This window comes from Phalacrocorax aristotelis, chromosome 1 (genome assembly GCF_949628215.1).
Source record: "Phalacrocorax aristotelis chromosome 1, bGulAri2.1, whole genome shotgun sequence".
Lineage (NCBI taxonomy): Eukaryota > Metazoa > Chordata > Aves > Suliformes > Phalacrocoracidae > Phalacrocorax > Phalacrocorax aristotelis.
The window spans coordinates 162,742,118-162,761,503 of NC_134276.1; the positions used below are offsets into that span (position 1 = coordinate 162,742,118).

General features: G+C 40.6%; 1 protein-coding gene across 7 annotated transcripts in view; it reads right to left on the reverse strand.

The window, feature by feature from the left end:
- Positions 1-19,386, reverse strand: part of MRTFA (myocardin related transcription factor A) — a 98,310-nt gene that overhangs the window by 18,838 nt on the left and 60,086 nt on the right. For 6 of the 7 annotated variants that reach the window (XM_075077841.1, XM_075077862.1, XM_075077872.1 and 3 more), the window contains one exon: positions 11,983-12,048. In XM_075077841.1, coding sequence (XP_074933942.1) covers positions 11,983-12,048 — 66 coding nt within the window. The remainder of the gene's footprint in view (positions 1-11,982; positions 12,049-19,386) is intronic. The other variant, XM_075077880.1, reaches the window with a different exon arrangement.

The following is a 19,386-nucleotide window of genomic DNA, read 5'->3' on the forward strand; positions in this document are numbered from 1 at the left end:
ACTGCTCAGGCTGGATAAAAGATACTAAACTCTTCCTTACAGTAGCTTGTTTAACCTATTCTTGAAGACCTCTCATGAAAAAAATGCAATGTTATTGCAGAGAAATTATCCTGGTGCATATATGTCCTTACAATTTTAAAAACTTTCTGGATGTCTGACTTCAATTCCCCTTCCTACAATTTACACTCATTATTCCTTGCCTTACCTGCCATCATTACAGAGAACAATTTATTATCTTCCTCTTTACATCCATCCCCATACATGAAAACTTTGGGTTTCCTAGTCTTCTACTATATAAAATGACCAAAGCCAGTTCTTTCAAGCTTCCTTTATAGATAACATTTCCCAGACCTTTGCTCATTTACTCTCTTTTGGACTCCTTCCGTTTGATCCGCATTTTTCTTGAAGTATAGTGTCCAAAATTGTGCACATATTCCAGCCTAGGCTTTATCAGCTTTTATAGAGCTAAATAATTAATAAATAACACTTTTCAGTTATATGACCCAGCCAGTTTGCCTTTTTTGTGTACATAAAACCCATAACATGTTCACTTGTGCTTCGTTCACAAACCATGAAAGGTCTCCAGTGCTGTTCTGCAGAACTGCTACCTATCCAGCCACTCTCCATCCTCAATTCATGCCACTGACTAGACATACCAAAATGTAGAAACCCTGCATTTTTCTTTGGTTTTGTCCCGTATTCATCAGCTTCTCCAAACATTGGAGAAGTCCCAGTCCTGTCTTCCTCCCAGCCTACTAACCTGCAAGCTTAGAAATAGGCACACTCTTTCCTTCTTTACATCAAATTACTGAAAATACCAAATAGTATCAGACATGGACCTCCTCCCTCCCCACTCAAAAGCCCTGCTCAACACATCTTCCTAGGCTGACATCAAGCCTTTATTCCAATACTGTTCTCTCACCATTTCCACATGCAGTTTTGAGTTGTCCCAGCTTGCTTAAAAAAACATCAGGCAAGCCTGTGTCAAGCACCTTACCAAACACAAGAACTGCAAAATGACATTTAACATCCTGACTTCCTGGGGAGACGGTTCAACAAATGTTTAGTCTGGTGGTAGGTCCAGCTTAAGTAATGACCTCTTCTTCCCCCTCCCCCTTGTCCCCCTTGTTTCTGCCTCACCACTGATGGTCCAATTGTGCTCATGCAGCACAGGGAACTGTACTGGGGAACTGTCACCATAAAGTCACTCCAGCACCTCCCATGGCACTTGCCACTCCCCAAAAGAGGTACAAGTTATCTTGGTTTGAATGCTTCATCTGTGTAACTGCGTGGCCACCTTCACTAGCTTTGCTAGGAAAACTTTGGGTGAGCCCCTGATGAGAACAGAGTGCTGCCAGAGGGGGGAAAAAAAAAAAAAGGACAAACAAAAAAACACTTGCCAAACTACAACAGGAGTATTGGCTATTGAGAGTTTTTGTTTTCCACTGTATGCAGAAAAAAAATCCCTTGCTACTTCTCTCCTACTGGGATATTTGAGAATGCAGAAGTAACTTCTGCAATACCCCAGTTAGGTATACCTTTTGCCAGCCTTTCTGATTTTGTTTCTACATAATACATGCGTGGTATTTTCATTCTCAATAAACTGCAGTTACACTTTCTGTCCTTGTTCTTGTACCAAGGCCTGGAACAAAGCATGTTATTAGCCCTCAGTTATGCTGACAAAACCGTTTTTGGACTCGGACCACAGTTGTTTTGAAAGAGTTATTTTAACCTGGACTGGCATGCTGGTTTATAGCATGGCTCCACAAATAACAGTGTCAGCAAAACTGAGCAAAAACTGACCTGCCAGACAAAGTCAGAAACGAGACGCTGGATTTAAAGCCAGCACAGCAGGAGGAGCCCCGCATGCTGTTGAACCACAGCCCCCATGTCTGCAGACTGCCCCATCTGCCTTAGGAAGTCTGATGTTACAAATGGTCGAACAAGCACTAAAAATTGTTTGGTGAAAGAATAGAAGGGACAGTAGCATCACCAGCAGGGTTTGGGACAGCACCATCCAGCAGATGCCCCTCACTGAGTTGTAAATACTGTGTCCCACTGTGTAAATTTACTGTGTAAATGTTGCATCCCACTCAGACAACCACCTGGCATTTTGCAACAACTACTGTTATAAGGATGAGCTTGATACCCCTTCACCTTCAGATGACTGACAGCAGGACATGATTTTCCTGCTACAGATTGGTTGGCTAGCAAGGATCTCATGAAATTCCTACCACATACATCCTAGTTTTTTTCAGTCTCTCTGCTACTTATTTTGAAGCATTTTGATGCTTCATCATCAGAATTCCTGAAGCATTAGTATCTTTGTGGTCACACCCTTTAGCTACCATGAGAAATCTCCCTGAAGATCAATGATGCAACTGTTTTGTGCCTCCACCCTGCTTCAGAAATGTTTGCAACTACACATTTCAACTACTCTCCTTCCATCTGACCCCCCAGAGTTAAAAGCAGCACCCCAGAGGACCATCTATGATGATGCACACCTTTCCATACAAAGCATGGAGATGGAAGTTGCTAATCTTCACTTCAAAGCAATGTACTAACTCCTATGAAACAGGGGCCAAAACTGCAATGCATTAATTCAGTGTTCCCTCAGCCCAAGACACATTTGGAAGATGGAAATGCACAAATTAAGGGAGATAACCGCTGCAAAGCATCAAACTGGTGCTGCTATAAACAGACTGAATCAAGGCCCAGGAATCAAACCCAAATCTCCAATATAACAGCAGAGATAAAAAGCCATGCAAAATGCTTCAAACGTTTTCTGTTCAGCGTTTACTCTGCAGAGTACAAAAGCAAATTTTATCCTTGCAAAGCTTTCAAAGATAGTCATATGCAGATCTTCAAGTTCCTGTTACCTAGTGTGAGAAATAAGCAGAATCAGAACCAAATTCAGTCACTCTAAGAACGAAACATAGCAGGGGACGGGGACTGACCCAACTGCTGAGAAAAAGAGGCCAAAATATTTGTACACCCTGCATTTGCCTATGCAGCCAACAGAGGACACCAAGGTTTGCAAGGAATCAAATAAAGGGAAGAAAGAAAGGCAAAAGGGTCTTCACAGGCCCTCACAGATCAAGTGCCTAGGGGTTAGGAGAGGTTCCAAAACGTTCTGCAATTGGTAAGGTCACCACTGGAGGCTATCAGATGTGTCGGCTGACAGAGAAGAGACAGCACAGTATCTAGCTCATCATAGACAACAAGGTAATATTTGAAAAATATGCAAATCAGTTGATTAGGCAACATGCAATGTTTGTAGAAAGGCTACTGATTCAAATATTCTGCTCTTCAGTTAGATCAGTTCCTGAGGGAAAGGTAAAATTTCTCTTTGCTCTGAAAAAGAGAAGCTCATGTCACGTCCAAACCCAACCTCGGACATGCTGACTTAATGCAGAATGGCAGACACCCTTCTGCTGCAGCTAGTCGCCTCTGCTCCTAACCAATTCTAGTTTCTCTCTCTTGTTTACTATGCTTTTGTAAAAAAATGAGATAAAGTTCTGCAAATAGGCTTGATGACTTCCTCTGTCGGTTCAGGGTGGGGCTCCCACCCCAGAGCATTCAGCATGTAGCATTTGGTTGAGACACACAGAATTTGAACCACAGAACAAGGCAGTTGGCTATTTCTTTCCCCCTTCATCTTCACTCCACTTCCAAAAAGCATATCTCACAGCATGGAAGAATAAAGTATTTAAAAACCGGGTCACATGCACAGAAGGAGCCATCATCTTGCTAGTGGGGCAGTGTCAAAGAGCAGCATGCTGTAGAAAAGGGGGTGGGGAATACACAGGTGATAGAAAAGAGGTCTCCATCAGTGCCCTTTTCTCCTTACGTAGGTCCAGGGAGTTTCACATCCAGTACACAGAACCGATATACTTGAGAATTCTTGCTGATTTCATACCCCTGGCATTGGTAAGAACCTTGGATTAAGGCTAAGATCTGGGTATCATGGATAAGAAAAGAAGCCACCATTTGTAAACTGTGATTATTCAAACCCCGAAATACATAAACTCAGAAAATTCAAAATTAAGACTGACCTAAAGAAAAAAATCCAAATGTGTTTATGAAGGTGAGAAACATAGCTCTGGCACACAAATAAATGCAACTTTACCCCTCAGTGACACCCTTCAAGCACAATGTCATTGTTGTTAAGGAATTATGACTGTTTCTAATCTTGAACTGAAGAAAGGCTGCAGAAAGGTTCTTCCCCATTTTGTTACTGTTGCCAGTACTCCCAAAGCATGGCATTACAGTTATAGTGCTACAGCTTTACAGAGCCTTCCCTATTACCAAGCTGTTCCAATAAATCGAGATACGGCACAGAACACAGCAGCCAAATGAAGGCCATGTTAAATAAACATTGTTTGGTGAGGCTCAGGCTGTTGAGGAAGCCAGAGCTGAACAAGTCCTGCCTCCCCAACACCTCGTAGAGCCACTCCTCCTCCTGCATCAACACTCATGAGCCTGCACAGCACAGTGGCTCACGTAGCTGTTGCTCCCCAAAAAAGCCACTTTGCAGCTCCCTGAACTGGGCTTGCCCTGGTTGCATGAGCATCCACACAGGTGGGACTGTGGTACCCTGCCTCAGCCCAGCTCACAATGGAGCCATGCACCAGCTGAGCTGCTTCCAATACCTGAACCAAGCACCTCTCCAGAGCCCATGTCCACAACTTGGCAAAACTGTCAGTAACATTATTACAGCGGTATCTCCTTTAAAATGCAGCTGAAGTGTAATATTTTAATTAGTTTTAATTGTGTGAAAAGCCTAAAGTGCAGGTTTGTCACAGCAAATGTGAAATTATTGACAGAAAGGGATAAGATTTTTTAAGGCCCAGCATTGAGTTACTTTAAACTTTAACAGATATGTGTCGTTTCTCAGAAAGTTCACCCTCTTTAGGAGCGAAATGGAAATTCTCACTCATGGTAACAGTTATCAGATCTATGGGTGACTACGGCTACATGTCAAAGAACATTTACAGCAAATACAGATAGCATAACCCACTCCATCTATCCCCATTAACTCTTGGCATTCAAAAGACATTACCTAAATCCTGAACTGAAAAATAAAAAATACAAAAGAAAGCTTCATTACAATTAGGATTATGCCATCTCTAAACTGAAGAGGAAAAGGGAGGTAAAGAGCTTCTAGTGAGAACCCTTTGATCCATGCATTCCTAGACCAAACTTCATGCCTGCTTCCTGGACGGATCATCACCCTTTGCAAACTCTTCTGACAACTTTACAGTGTGCCCAGACTAGGGGAGGTGTGGGGCCAGGAGAAGAAAATGAGACCATTCCCAGCCAACGAGTAAGAATGAACCCAAGATGACTGTGGGAACATGAAGTGGAAAAAAACTGTTATTGCATACCAGACTTTACTCCCCTGAATTATTATGTTTCTCTTGCAAACGGCAGAGTTAAAAATCTTTTATCATTGCAGGGATCAAAGACTAAACGCAGCCTATCAAAGCCCAGAGAATGGCCTTTTCTTTCTACAACTTCAGAAAGGGCAAACAGGACATTTCCATTACTAACAAAATGAACTTTCCTACTCCAACCATGTCTCATTAATCACAGATGATATAAACACATGGAAAACAAACACAGAAAGCTATCTAAAAATATAAACAAACCAGGTGCAGTTATTAGGCCCCTGACAATGAGGCTCTCAGCTTAAATGCATGGACTCCTCCTCCACACAAAGCCTCAAGGCTTTGAAATTGTGCTTCAGCAGAAGAGATCAAAGACGAAGAACCAGCAAATAATTCCTGGGAGACAAGTTACAGGTAGGTGATCAAATTAAAATAAAACCAGTTACAGATTTCTGTGCTACATGCCACAAACAGAAATACAGCTGCAAGTGCCCTCTACAACTTTTGTTTGTTTTACAATACCTGCTTAGTGTTCTAGCCTTACTCTCTGAGCATGACATTGAGAATATCAAAAGTCTCGCTGCAGCCTCTATTTTTGAGGTCCCATTCTGTATACAATGAAGCAGGAAACAGCAAGGTTTCAGAGGCTAAATGGAGTATTAAAAAAAGTAGTTGTTTAATTCCTCATCCTAAATGAAATTACAGTTTCATCTTTTTTTGTGGAAAAAGGTATGAAAGTGAAGCAGTCATCAATGGGCAGAATAGCGGACACTAGATGGCAGGGAAGCAAAAATCTGTATTTTTGTTTGGTTACTATAAATATATTCCAAAAACTATAGGGCATGTCACTACAAAGACCCGATACATAAAGCAGTGAGAGAGTGACAGGAGCACATTATGCAGCAAACATAGGCAGAGCAGGACAAGCTCTTTTGGGGTGTTAAAGCAAATGGTTTATCTGCAGTTCAAATATAACACACAACAATCTCGAAGTGTTGACTGTATAGCCACACTGCAACACTTCTGAATCAGTATAACTTCACATAGGCATAACAGTTCATCTTCTATCCTAGCGTTTAAGTAGAAGATAAAATATCGTTGAGACATTAAGAATTGCACCTGAAGTCATCAGCATGACTGAAGAACGATTCCTGCCATGAAAAATACTGCACATGTAGGTAACTGTGTATGTTTCAACAGCTTACTGCCTCTCCTTTCTTTGACATACATCAAAAGATGCTCCTATTTCACAGTTAACAGTTGAACAATTAAAAAAGCTAGGGTTTTTTGTTTTCTTTTGTTTCTGACAACATTTAATATGTTCTGTGTAGCTATCATTTGTGCCAGGAACCAGAAGTTGACTATATCCTCGAAGGACAGGTCTCCAACTACTGCCCCATATACAGTATTGACAAGTTTCAGATTTAAAACTGGCAGCTTAATATGAAAATATGAACATGAATAAAATACTAAATGAAGAGCCATGCAATAGAGTTGGAAGTGCATAATATTCACCAACCAAATTACTCTATTGAAGTTGAGAAGCAGTTAGACTATCAGGTAAAGGCTAAAGCAGCAATAAAATTTTTAGTGACCCTATACACACAGAAGTGTGGACGTATGGCCAAATTTGGGGGTTGAAGTGTTAAAGTCTAGACATATGGTTTAATTTTAGCAACCCACAGGTGGCAAGCATTTTACTTCCTGAAATGAATACCTCAAAGATCCTTGTTTTCTTGTGATGGTAGCTGTGCTGGATGCAGAAGATCAGTTACAAGCTTTGTCTAGATGACGATCAACATTGATATGCCAAAGCATAACCTGTGTTCTGCATCCTCAAATCACTAAGCGTCCCCAGTAAATAGCAATTCCTTTAGAATTAATTCTAAGCAACATCTCACAGCCCCCCCAAGCAAATACCATAGTTTAGTTTTATAACAAGTATTAAATTTTCTCCATTAACCTTATGCCAACAAAAAAAAAAATGCAGCTAGTGATACCAGAGGCCTAATGAGATTATAATCATTAGACTGTCTGCTGTATTACAATCATTCTTAATTGCGTGACATGTTGCAATCAAACTATGGCACACTCCCCTTGTGTAGTCCAGAGATAAAATACACTCTCTTCAGGAGAGTCTGAAACCCAGCAGCACAAGCTTCACAAATCTTCTACTCCAAAATATGCTCAAACGACAAAGAGGCTGCATGTCCAAGCAGAAAAATGCATTGGAGCATTGGTCACGCAAACCTATAGCATGGAAACACCTCAGTGCCTTTAAAAACAGTCACATTAGAAAACCAGAACAAACATCATCCTGTTTGGATTCTACATACATTAACACATTATGCATATATCACATCCTGGAATGCAAACATAGAGTCTACAACAGAGTAGTTGGATGTGGGCACAAAAACTGGCAAACATCCAATACAGTGAAGCGAAAAAGAAGCTCCTGGAAATTCTCTGCCTGTACTGCAGCCACCCTCCTTCTATTTTTCAGTCCAGACGATGCCCTTTTCAAAGGCTGCCTGTGTCATCTTTCAGATATTCACAAAGCAGTGCTATAGAGCAACACAAGGCACGCTCCCAGAAATGACCTTCTACTTCTGTTTTGCTTGCCTAGGTGAATCTGATGGTCACAACAACAGCTTTCCTGCAGGATTTTGCCACATGACAACATTGCATGCTTGCCTGTATCTTATGTTTGCAGCCAGAAGCCAGAGATCCTAATGGATAAACAATGGGCATGTGAAGCTTTAAACCTTGCAAAACAGAAAACGTGCAACATTATTTTGCAAGGCAGAGTATTGCTACATCTGCCAAGTATCTTTCCTCTAAAACTTTTTGCTGTTTTGGTTAAGATACTTTCCATGTGTCTTTCTACTCAGATGCACATTAGCTACTGTTTTAAACATTCTTTTCAAGGGTGGAAGACTGGGTGTTTAATACTCCCCCCAGAAACCTTACAATAGCTATAACCTTTAAATCCAACACTGTAAAAACTGACAGCATCTGACTGTTCTTCCACAGCATGCAAGAGTTCAAAGAGTTGAGCACAGACAAGTTTTTGTTTAGCTTGCATTTTATGAGGACAAGAAGATGAAAATCACCTCTGCATAGCTCAAAAAAATGCAAATAGCAAAAAAGCCTGTCTCTCTGCACTATCAGAAAATAGGCCAAAACCTGAATAAATATGAAAACTCAGCTCTCCTTGTTTCTAGACATAGTCCCTCTAGCTCAATCAGATGCAAAGACTTGCTTCCCCCTCTTTTCTATGGGCAATTGAGAATTTTAATCTTCAACTAATGAATCCTGCTACCAGTAAAAGGTTACACAAAGTGATAACAGAAAAGCAAGAAGAATTAATGAAGCATAAGACCCAATTATTTTGAATCCTCTGTCACTGTTTATAAATGCTTTATTTCTTACTACAATACAGTAATCTTTTAGTGAAGCACAGCCCTACTGTAGGTGGCTGGTGGGTTGGAAAGGTTATTCAAGCAAGATTAAGTGTACTTGGAAAAAAAAATGTTGAAACATTTGCCTTTCCTCTCTACCATATAAACAAAATTCCACATGGGGACAAAGTAAGCAATTCCCAGCTCTGTTTTGAACAAGCAAAGCAGGAGTGGTGTGACTCTCACTCTCACTTTAATGGGACACCAATGGGTCTTCTCCCACTTCTCAGGTTTATAGTGACCAAAAATCTTGTGATGATGGAAGCCTGAAATACTATTTCCCACTTAGGGCAGCAAGCTGAACCTAAACACCACATACAACTTATATTGCAGTCAGGAGAACCAAAGGTGCCAAAGTTGAGTTTGCACACTAGATAGCTTCTAATGCAGAACAAAAACTTTCACTTTTCCCATACTTGTCTCAAGGAGTTTTGGCACACCTGTTTGGCTACAATATCCAGGAACTAATCTGTATTAAAGGCTAATCTAAATGAACATGTAGGATAGCACAGTAAGACCAAATCTACACAGAATAATAGTTGATGCTGAGGAACTGACAGCCACACTCTATACATGAAGGTGAAGCGAGAGGTGTTGTGCCAGACAAGCTGTAGTCTGGTCCCATGGATTGAATGCATATTAGCTGTAGATAGAGTATTTTCCAGTTTACTTTCATCCCAATTTAATCCAACTCTTAAACTTTGTTTCGTGGTGCAAAGCAAGGTACAGTAGGTAGGTGCAATCACGAGCTTAACTTCAAAAGCACCTTCCTGACGCAAGCTATAATGCCAATGGAGATAAAATTGCAACTACCACAATTCTTTCAAGAGTGTTAAGGCTCTCCAGATGGAAAATAAAGGCTAGAAGCCAACCAGTATCCTACATGGAAAGAGTGCTCCAGCTCATTTCATCCTGCACCAAACCATCCTCTGGATTACCACTTTTATATTTTTGTTAAATCATCATAGAGGGCTGTGCAGAGCTTGGGTCCTGACTAACAAACTCAAGAGGGAGACACAGGGCCCAGTATAGCCATGTTTAGTAGTAGATGACAGAGGAACAATATTAAGTACATAAATGTTTTCACAGACAGGGGGTACAGGGCTGAGAGATGAAAGTATACAAGATACCTGCACGTTCCCAGAGTAAGTAAAAACATCTATTCAGAACTGCTGAAAGTAGAGGCAAAGTTGTCATGGCTCTGAGACGCCTTCAGGAAGAACATGGCCCCCAGTCATCCTCTGTACTCCTCAGGTCAAAAATGGGACTTTTGCTTTAAGTATCACAATTTATTTCACACCTGAACTTCTCATTAAAAATGGCCCAGGCAAATAATGTTTTAAACATTTCCCAATGTGTGGTTATTTCCAGTTGGCAGGTATGGGTAAATGATACCATGACTTGAAAGGAACTAATTTCAAATCATGTTTAGAACAGATCTGCTAAAGTGGGTTTTCTCCATTGCCAAAAGGACCTTTTCATGTGTCGCCAATATTTTCACAGTGGTATTTCACTGAGCATTCTTCTTTTCTTCTTTGGTCTGTCATAGAACTCATATGTAAGAGACATAAATGAAGAAATGAAGGGCACAAGCCTGAAAAGACTAGTTATTTAGGCTATATTTTAAGCAAATTTAAGACTGACTAATTATTCTGGGTGCCCTACTTGAATTACTTGTAAGGGCCTCATTTTCAAAGGGCCTGTAAAAAAGACCCCTCTCAGGAATCACAAGTTTGGCCAGCCACACTTTGAAGAAAGCCAGTACTGAACAGAACTTAATACTGTATTTGCATACATATCCACCTAAAGCAGGAGACCATAAAGATGTCAGGAACATTTTCTTCTGGGAAGCATTAGTAAAAGGGCACAGTCACTGGGACACTAGTCTTTAATCCAAAAGCAAATAAGTATATTCTGTAGAAGCACGTATACAAGTTCCTTGGGTAAAAATAGGAAGACAGGCATGGAGTACTATATCCAGACAGGACAATCTTTGCTTTTTGATTTGGTACTAGAATTTTAAGTAAGGGTCCCAGAAACATCTCAGGCATGTACTACCTTCCAGATAGCCACTTCAGCTGAAAGAGTGCTGCTGACAGGTTCTCTTCATTCAGAGAGAGAGCCGACAGCCTAACCTTACGCCTTCAGCAAAGTCTAAGTCACATCACTGTGTCATATTACAGCGTGCACCCCAGAAATAGAAGGAATGAGAAACTCCTCATTACTACACTGTCTTCAAATAAGGTTTGTGAAATAGAGGAGGGGGAAAATTTTTGAAAGAAGAAAACATATCTGATCCATTGTCTTTTACTAAAGCTGTTAAATGAAACAGATGACCTCAAAAATAAAACGCTTGCTTCTTTGGTCTCACTTCAAGTTGTTACCTCTAAGTCATCTAGTTGGGAGGTACCAAAGCATGACAAAAATATTGTCAGATATCTTTTTGCATTTTGGGGGGAAGGAGGGGAATGGAACAAAAAAATACCTTCTCCAACAGTAACCCAAAAGGGAATTTATTAAGACTTGGTATTAGGGTATATCCTATGTGTCCATCCAGACAAGTAAAAGTTCTCTGGCTCTGCAAATTTTGCCATCCGCTGCAGGAAGGGGACTGGTTCTTTCTAGCTATGTTTCTAGCTACAAACATAAAGCACGGCCCCGTGTTGGTTAACATCTTGTACACACTGACCGTTTTCACTCAGTTTATGGCATATGTACATACAAAGTGACAACTGCCTCAAAGGTCTGGGGAGCTGACAAACAAGAACAGAAACTGCAGAGGCAGGAAGCCTGTTAAAAGAGTGATTATCAACATGTGTGAAGTATATAAGGCACTTCTAACACACCATGTTCTCCAGAAGACTCTTCTCCACTGTGATCAAATATAAATACGGTTTGGGAGTACAGTTACACTTAAAGCCATTACTCTTTTCCTCGGTATCAAAGGTGGCCCACACCTACAGTACCAACACTTCAGAAGGACCAAGTGCCATGGGACAGGGTGGGGCTCTTATATATGATGTTTTTCATCCAGAAACAGAGAACCTGATCTTTCAAATCATATGTGAAACCATTCTCCACTCAAAAACATGCATAAAAACACCAAAACAAAGAGTTTAAGTGATACTTACGCGGCATGATCCCTTGGCTCACCAGCTCCTCCCGTGTGCGTCGCTGCTGGAGCTTCAACTGCAGTACTGCACAACAGCAGAGAGAGGGGAGAGAAGGAAACCCATCAGTGCGAGAAACAACTGAAGAGCCATTTTCAAATGCATCTTGTTTTCTTCTTTGGATGCCAAGGCACTAGCGAGCACCAGAACAAAGAGACCCCCCTCCCACCCTGCTCCTCTGCACCACTGCAATTGCAGAAGTGGCCTTCAGCAGTCAGGTTTCCGTATTCTGCTGCGGGCAACAGGGAGAGGAAGTTGCACAGGGTCTTGGCAGGGTGATAAAAATCCACAAAGCCAGACTTGTTTCTCAATTTTTTCTAGAGCACCAGCCAAACCATTAATATTAAAAAACAAACAAAGAGAAACACCAGCTGACAGTCCTCCAATAAACACAGAGTGACACCCCAGTTGCTAATGACTCCTGAAAGCTCTAATTACCATGTGTAGATTAAATTGATATGACAAAACTATTGGTCATTACTCTAAACTGTAAGGCTGATTTCCTTCCTCAACTCAGAAATTCACCTTCAGAAACATCTCATGGAAGTGAAATATCATGGATATATCTAGAAGTGCCCTTGTTCCACAGCAAAAGCAATCCCTTATCACTAGAATTTTTCCTATCTATTTTAGAGTAATAGAACATATGCATTACCTTTATGAAGTGCAATGATAATTTTTTTCTAATGCAAATCTCTGGAATAGTCATAACTTCAACATTTAGATTATAACAGCAGTTTCCCTTTAGACTACAAAATCAAAGCAATATTCTAGAGACTGTTCTTAGAAACACTCAAAGACAGGTTCCATACAAAAGGGACCTTAGAAAACCAAAGAAAAAAATCATATGCACGTGCGCACACATCAATCTAGGACAACCTGAGTGAACATCAGCAGATACTGAATCCTGTCTGCAGTCAAGCCCAAGCTCCTAAGTATACTCAACATAAAATACTATAGAATTAACGCATGACGTCTTCCCTGTTTTCATTTCAATTTCTCTGTCAAGCATATGTCCATTGTACAGTGCACATACAAGAAATCCACACAAACGTAGTAGAACCACCAGACAACAAAATTACTCTACAGTCCAGTTATACGATCTCATGTTAACCCTCATGCCTCCTTTCTCAAGGACTTTTCTTTTCAAATACATTAATTTCATTATATCCAAATTTATACTGTATGCTCCCTAAAGAATGGATCAAAAAATTTAAGAAGATACCACTTCATCTACTTAGACACACTATCACATTTTACCTGTTTCTTTCAACCTCCTATTTGCAGTTTCCATTTGACTAAGATACATCTTCCAATAAGGGTTCTGGTCTTCATATGAAGTTAACAAAAGATCCATCTCCTCCTTCGTTGTTAGCACAGTGGCTAATCACCCTCACTTAAATGCACACTTGAATTTTCACTTGGATTTGTCTAGCTTCCACTTCCCTTGGCTCTTGATGTACCTTTCTTTGAAAGATTTATGACAGTGAGAATATATTTCCTACCTGTAAAGATACTTCTGTACACGGTGTGCAACCAGGTTACCTCTCTTCTCTTTCTTAAGCCAAACTAGGATTTCTTAATATATGCACCCTGGGCAGGAAACTACTTCCTTTATTACGGGGAAGGGAGAGAGGGAGGGAGTACGTACAGAGCACCATGCTAATTCTGTGTGGGATCAGCCAAGAGCCAGAGTGAGGAGGAGGGAACGCAGAAGGGAAGGAACAAGCCCTTCGTTTGGCCATGAAACTGCAAACAGAAGTGGTAGCCCCAGACTCTTCCTCCCACCCAGCATGTGATCGCACTCCTACTTCTGCGCTACCATGAGGGCTAATACAGTCTCATGGCTGGCCTGTTCACAGAGCTCTTCATGTGCTGCATTCGTTTTGAGGTGATCGAAACTCAAATCAGGTGATGACACATCTACATGAGCACTTGATCTAACAGCTTGCTGCAATGGAGTTAAATCTCTCACTCCCCACATCATCTCTCATGATCCCCTGACTGGTGGCTAGAATCACTGACATGGCAGAGACCACAGCCCAACCAAAACTGGGAATAGCTTCTGTCTCATTAGTGAGTTGCAGAGGACAACTGTATAGCCAGGTATTTGCTAACACTGACATAAGGTGGGAATGAGACTTGATCCTTCCAGCAGCAGTATGCCACTAAGTGATTTTGGCTCTATTAGGTTAACGGGACATTAAATCTCTCACTATGTGGCATTATTTCCACTAGTGAGCCATTTCAGGGACTCATTTCCATACCCTAAATTAGCACATCTCACTAAATGTATACAGGCAAGGCACAGACGTATAGCATCAGGTCTATCTCCACAGCTTTAAGTGCAGATAATCTCATTATTACTCATGTCTTCCCACTTACACAGCTAGATTTTTTTTGCCACTTTGCTATTTACTTGCTAGGACCATCTACTTTCCCTCCCATTTCCAGCTATACCTACTATTTACCTTTTACCTCCCAGAGTCAGGGATTTTCAGTGAAAAACTCCCCACACAGCTGCAGCTGGCAATTTTTGCTCCTTGGTGCAAAACTCTGCCCTCACTTGTATTTATACACATTTTGCCCAACTGTCTCAGTTTGCCTAAATGATCTAAACCATTTTTTAAATGTCATTATTTATGCCATCACTAATCTTTGTTCCATCCACCATTACCATCTTGCATTTGTTTCCAGACCACACCAAGCTGATCCCAACTAGAAATGCTTTTCTGCTTTCTTTGATTACTGTCAGTTCTTAATCCACTTAAGCAGTACGTCATTAAATTCAAAGATACTTTTTAAAACCAAAACATACCACACTACTAAGTTAAAGACCTTATAAAAGTCTATTACACCAAGACAAAACCCCTAGCAACCAAATTTCACGTAGCCAAACAACAAAATCACATTTCAACAGACCTGTTTTCACAAATTGAAAAGCTGAATAGTGTGATTATACTGCTATCCTTATGCCATCTAACTTCTTTATCAAATTTTCCATAGTTTTTTCCTGGAACTGATACCAGATTAGCCACTCTTTACTCACTCACCCTTTTTCAGTAGTGATACAAAATGTTACTGGTCTTTCACCCCTCTGAAGTCTCCCTGCTGTTCTGAGATTTATTAGAAATCAGTCTTAGCCAGACAGCTGAAGACTTCATCAAATGACTTAAAATTCCCTTCCTGACTTCAGCTTCCCTTATGAATTTTCTAAATATATCCTATTTCTCTATCAGTTACCATCTACTACCCTTTTTCTCTACCCATTATATGCACCTTTTAAACACTTTGTCCCTTCACAGCAAGAAACTAGCAACTGTCAAGAGGACTAAACTGGAGAATAGGAAAAAAGTAATTTTCAGAATACTTTTAATAGGCACTATGTAATTCCTGGGATCTATGAATGTATGTACATACATATTAAGGACAAGTTATAATCAGCACATAATATACTTTTTTCCCAATACAGTTTATCTTTGTGGCGGGGAAGAGGGCAAAAGGATTACTTCAGTCCACTCCTGAATTCATTTTGGCTTAAATAAGTACTTGGAGTTCCCAACACCATTTCATATATTTAGGAGATCACCTGTTTACGTGTGCAAGTGTGTGAATCCTATATATAGATTAACAGATGTCCCAAGAGCCAATCCAAGGCCGTTGTACATGGAGCTCAGCCAAAGGTCTAGAATGACCAGAGAAATTCAAAGCTACTCAAAGTCAGACTGGAGTGTAAGTCTTTCAGTCACAAACCAACAATCTTCTGTTTCCTTTACCCCTCTACTTAACCTTTAAATTAATTTTCAAATTAGGAATAAATCAGGTCATGTAAAGCAGAGATCTCTCTGCTGGCTAGAAAATAAGTTCCATACTGGTACCCTTCTACCCACCTCTTTCATTCAACTTTTGTCACAGTCTATCCAACATTTTGTGGGCTTTGTATGCTTGTCTGATCTTCCCACCTGAAAATGGGCAATTATGCCCAAATTTATTGCACAAGTATGAAAAATTCTGAAATATAGTTAAAGATTGAACAAGGTTTTTATATCTCAATGAACTGTTCCAAGAATTAATAAAACATCCCAGAGAAATCTGGGAGCTGGTATATAGGATTGCTGCCAGCAGTTTGAGAGGAGGGGTAGAGAAGAATTGCGGGGCGGGGCATGGGTGTGCGTACTAAAGGACAAACAACATCACGATACAACATCTACTATCAACAGTTACACTGTAGTGAAATACAGCAAGTCATGATTGGTTTTTGTTCATCTTACCATAGAACTGCCTTAACAGGGAACCTACAGACATATTCCAAGAGCAGAGTTTACTCCTGCCTACTCACAGCTGGTGGCAGCTAAGAGCAGTATATGTTTAATATACAGAGGCTGCACCCATATGGACACTTTCAAGACACTTACAACTCTACCTGTAGTACAGTGGTGCATTAGTAGTAAGCAGTAGCAAGAAGAAATATTTATCATGAACTAAGATGGATTTTGCAGCTCATCATCTAAATCTGCAACAGCATGCCCGTCCTTACACATACGTACCTGAAAGCCCTTCTATTTCTAAACCACACTTCATGTTTAATAGTTTGACTAGAACTACTACAGAAACTAGACTGCAGCCTCGGCATCTCGAAAGAAGAAAAAATTAATCTCATCTTTGAGACTATGTCATATACTAGGACAGGTTTATGGCAACAAATTAAAAAAAATATTCTACATTTCCTGTTTTTTGAGAACTAGTGAAGAGAGACACACAGCTCTGAACTGCAGCTTGCGGTAAGGCCCTGTGCATGTTACATTGAATACTGACTTACTGCAAAAGGGACTCTGTGTTCACATTTCTATAAAACCTTTTCTTCTAAGGAATCCCAAGTGATACTCAAGGTTGCCCAACCAAGGTAATGATTAAGCAGAGCCATATGGTGAATTACAACAGACAGCACAAGCAGTAGCACAAAACAGGAACGGAGGAAGGCTGCTACACCCAAACGAAACCCTATAGGGGACTGAGGGAGGCAGAACTCCCTGGAATTCAGGCTAGGAGACCTGTGCAAAAAGGGAGAGTGTAAGACATAAACCTCATATTAACTAGATAGGTTGTATGCTCACAGACATGATTTATCAATTTTGTAAATTCAGTGAAAGCAGTTTGCCTGATAGAAAAATTCATTCCTGCAACCCAATCAATAAGCCATGTGATTAGAAAGAGAAACTGCCAAAGAACAAGTGAAATTAGCCTAACTTCATTATCTAAGCCGAGGAAAGTGCAAGCATAAGTAAAAGCAGTAAAAAGCAAACTATGCACTTTAATGTTCATAAGGTTTCACAGTCATTTATTTGTACACTGTTCAGCACCTCTGCATACCCCATTTGAAGGCCCTGTGCTACAGCATCCACTTAACTCTCAAGAAAGCATTAATACAGCACAAGCTGGGATGGAAACCTGCCAGTTAGTTCATCAACACCTCTACCTTTCGGTAGTGGCAAAGATTTTTTTAGGAGAATTTTCACTGGCCTTGCACTGAGTAGGTCTGACTGGGTTTACTTTGTAAGGGTCAGAGACTACAGCCTGAGGAAATGTGGCACTAGGCCACCTTTGCAGCCCACACATATTTTTCAATTTTTCAGTACAACGTGTATAACACCATTAGATTAAACCAACAGCCTATAGGCAATCAACTTAATTATAATATGCAACCATAAAAGATGACTTTGACAACATGGGATATTTACTGAACAAAATCATCACAGCTGTTTGTGCATCACAGTCCAAGTTAACTACTGCTTTGAAGGGTGAAGCCACCTTTCCACTCAATACCTAGCCAGCAGCAGCTGTTCTAATTAGACTGAGAAGAGAATTTTTCTCCTAGTTTCTGGTTAAATAGTCACATTTGACCAGTAGCCGATGCTAAATTCAGCTTTGGAATATGCAACACATCAGACATGATTTTCAGCAGAGGTTGTATCCTACATTTATGACTGAATTCAGTCCCTTGGAGATGTGGTAAGAAAACCTTTCCCTCACACTGAAAATGGTCTCTGAGCATTTTTCAGCTGTGCCTGCTTACAAAACAAATATTGACTCACATTAGCCCTTTCATGCTTTGACAGGAAGCCAGATGAGATTCTGGTTCATACACCAGTGAGAGCAGCATCTGCTAAGCTCTAGTTGCAACACCCTTCTGTACAGAAGCAGCAAAGGGCGGTTAGTATTACCAAATTTTCTGTAATGTCCACAAGAAGCTATAAGAAAAATTTGGCTGTGATATTTTGTGATCAATGAGTGAGTATACAATAATAAAAAATAATTTTGAAAATTACTCAAATTGCTGAAGTGGACTTTTTTTTTTCCTCTAGAGCTGCGTTTTGCTGGTGCTGTCGACAACACCCCCAACATCACACAGAATGTGCTAGAATGGGGGTTACCAACAAAGAAAGCCAACTTTTCAGGCTTTTTTTAAAGGCAATTTTCTGAGCCTAACAGCATTTTAATCCACTAACTGCTGATGGGGAATACACGCTGGCTTTGCATTTAAGCAGACTGTGCAGTTAACAGAGAAGCTTTTAAGTGAAGCAGACTGTAAATGACACCCAAACTGCAGGGATTATATGACAGTTTGCTACCCTGGGAATGGGATGCCAAAAATTCATGTCCCTCTGTGGGGTGAAGGAGAAGCAGCAGGTACACTGTTGATCCTCACAATTTGCAAGCATTTGCTGTTGTTGGGAATAGCAGCCATGCAGTTCTCTTCATCTCAATGCATTTTAAAGAATAGCTTGGAGCAAGCCCGGGCAAAGGGACAGTTAAGCAGAAGTTTATTTCTTTACTGTTTGAGACTATCTCACATTCCACTACCTCTTTTCTCTACTGCAGCAACAACCGCTGCTATTAAAATGCAGGCAGTTTCCTCATCTCTTCCTTAGCAACCATACTATGGAGAAAACGGAGTTTTGGAGGGTAAAGAATAGAAAGAGAATTTGTTTTGGTCTCTTAAACTGTTACAAGAACCTTTCACACTAGAGGCAAAAGCCACTTATAAATATTCATGCTGTGGTCTTCTCTTTGTGAGAAGTAGGATTGGGATCACCTTCCCTACATCCAAACAGAAGGTCTGTGAAGCAGATCTTGAGCTGGAAACAAACCCAGGATTGGGAGCAGTTCCCTGTTGCAGGTGACATGAATGATGAAAGTGGATTTCTTAGCAGCACTGCAGAAATCAGCATGTTCTGCCACAACATGCTTAGATAGGCAGGTGTCTTGTATCAGTTTGGGGAACACTGTTAAACTCCTTACCCAGCTGTGCTTGCCCAACAGAGACAATTATAGGCACAAAGCCAAACAGGAGGTTCAACCAAGAAA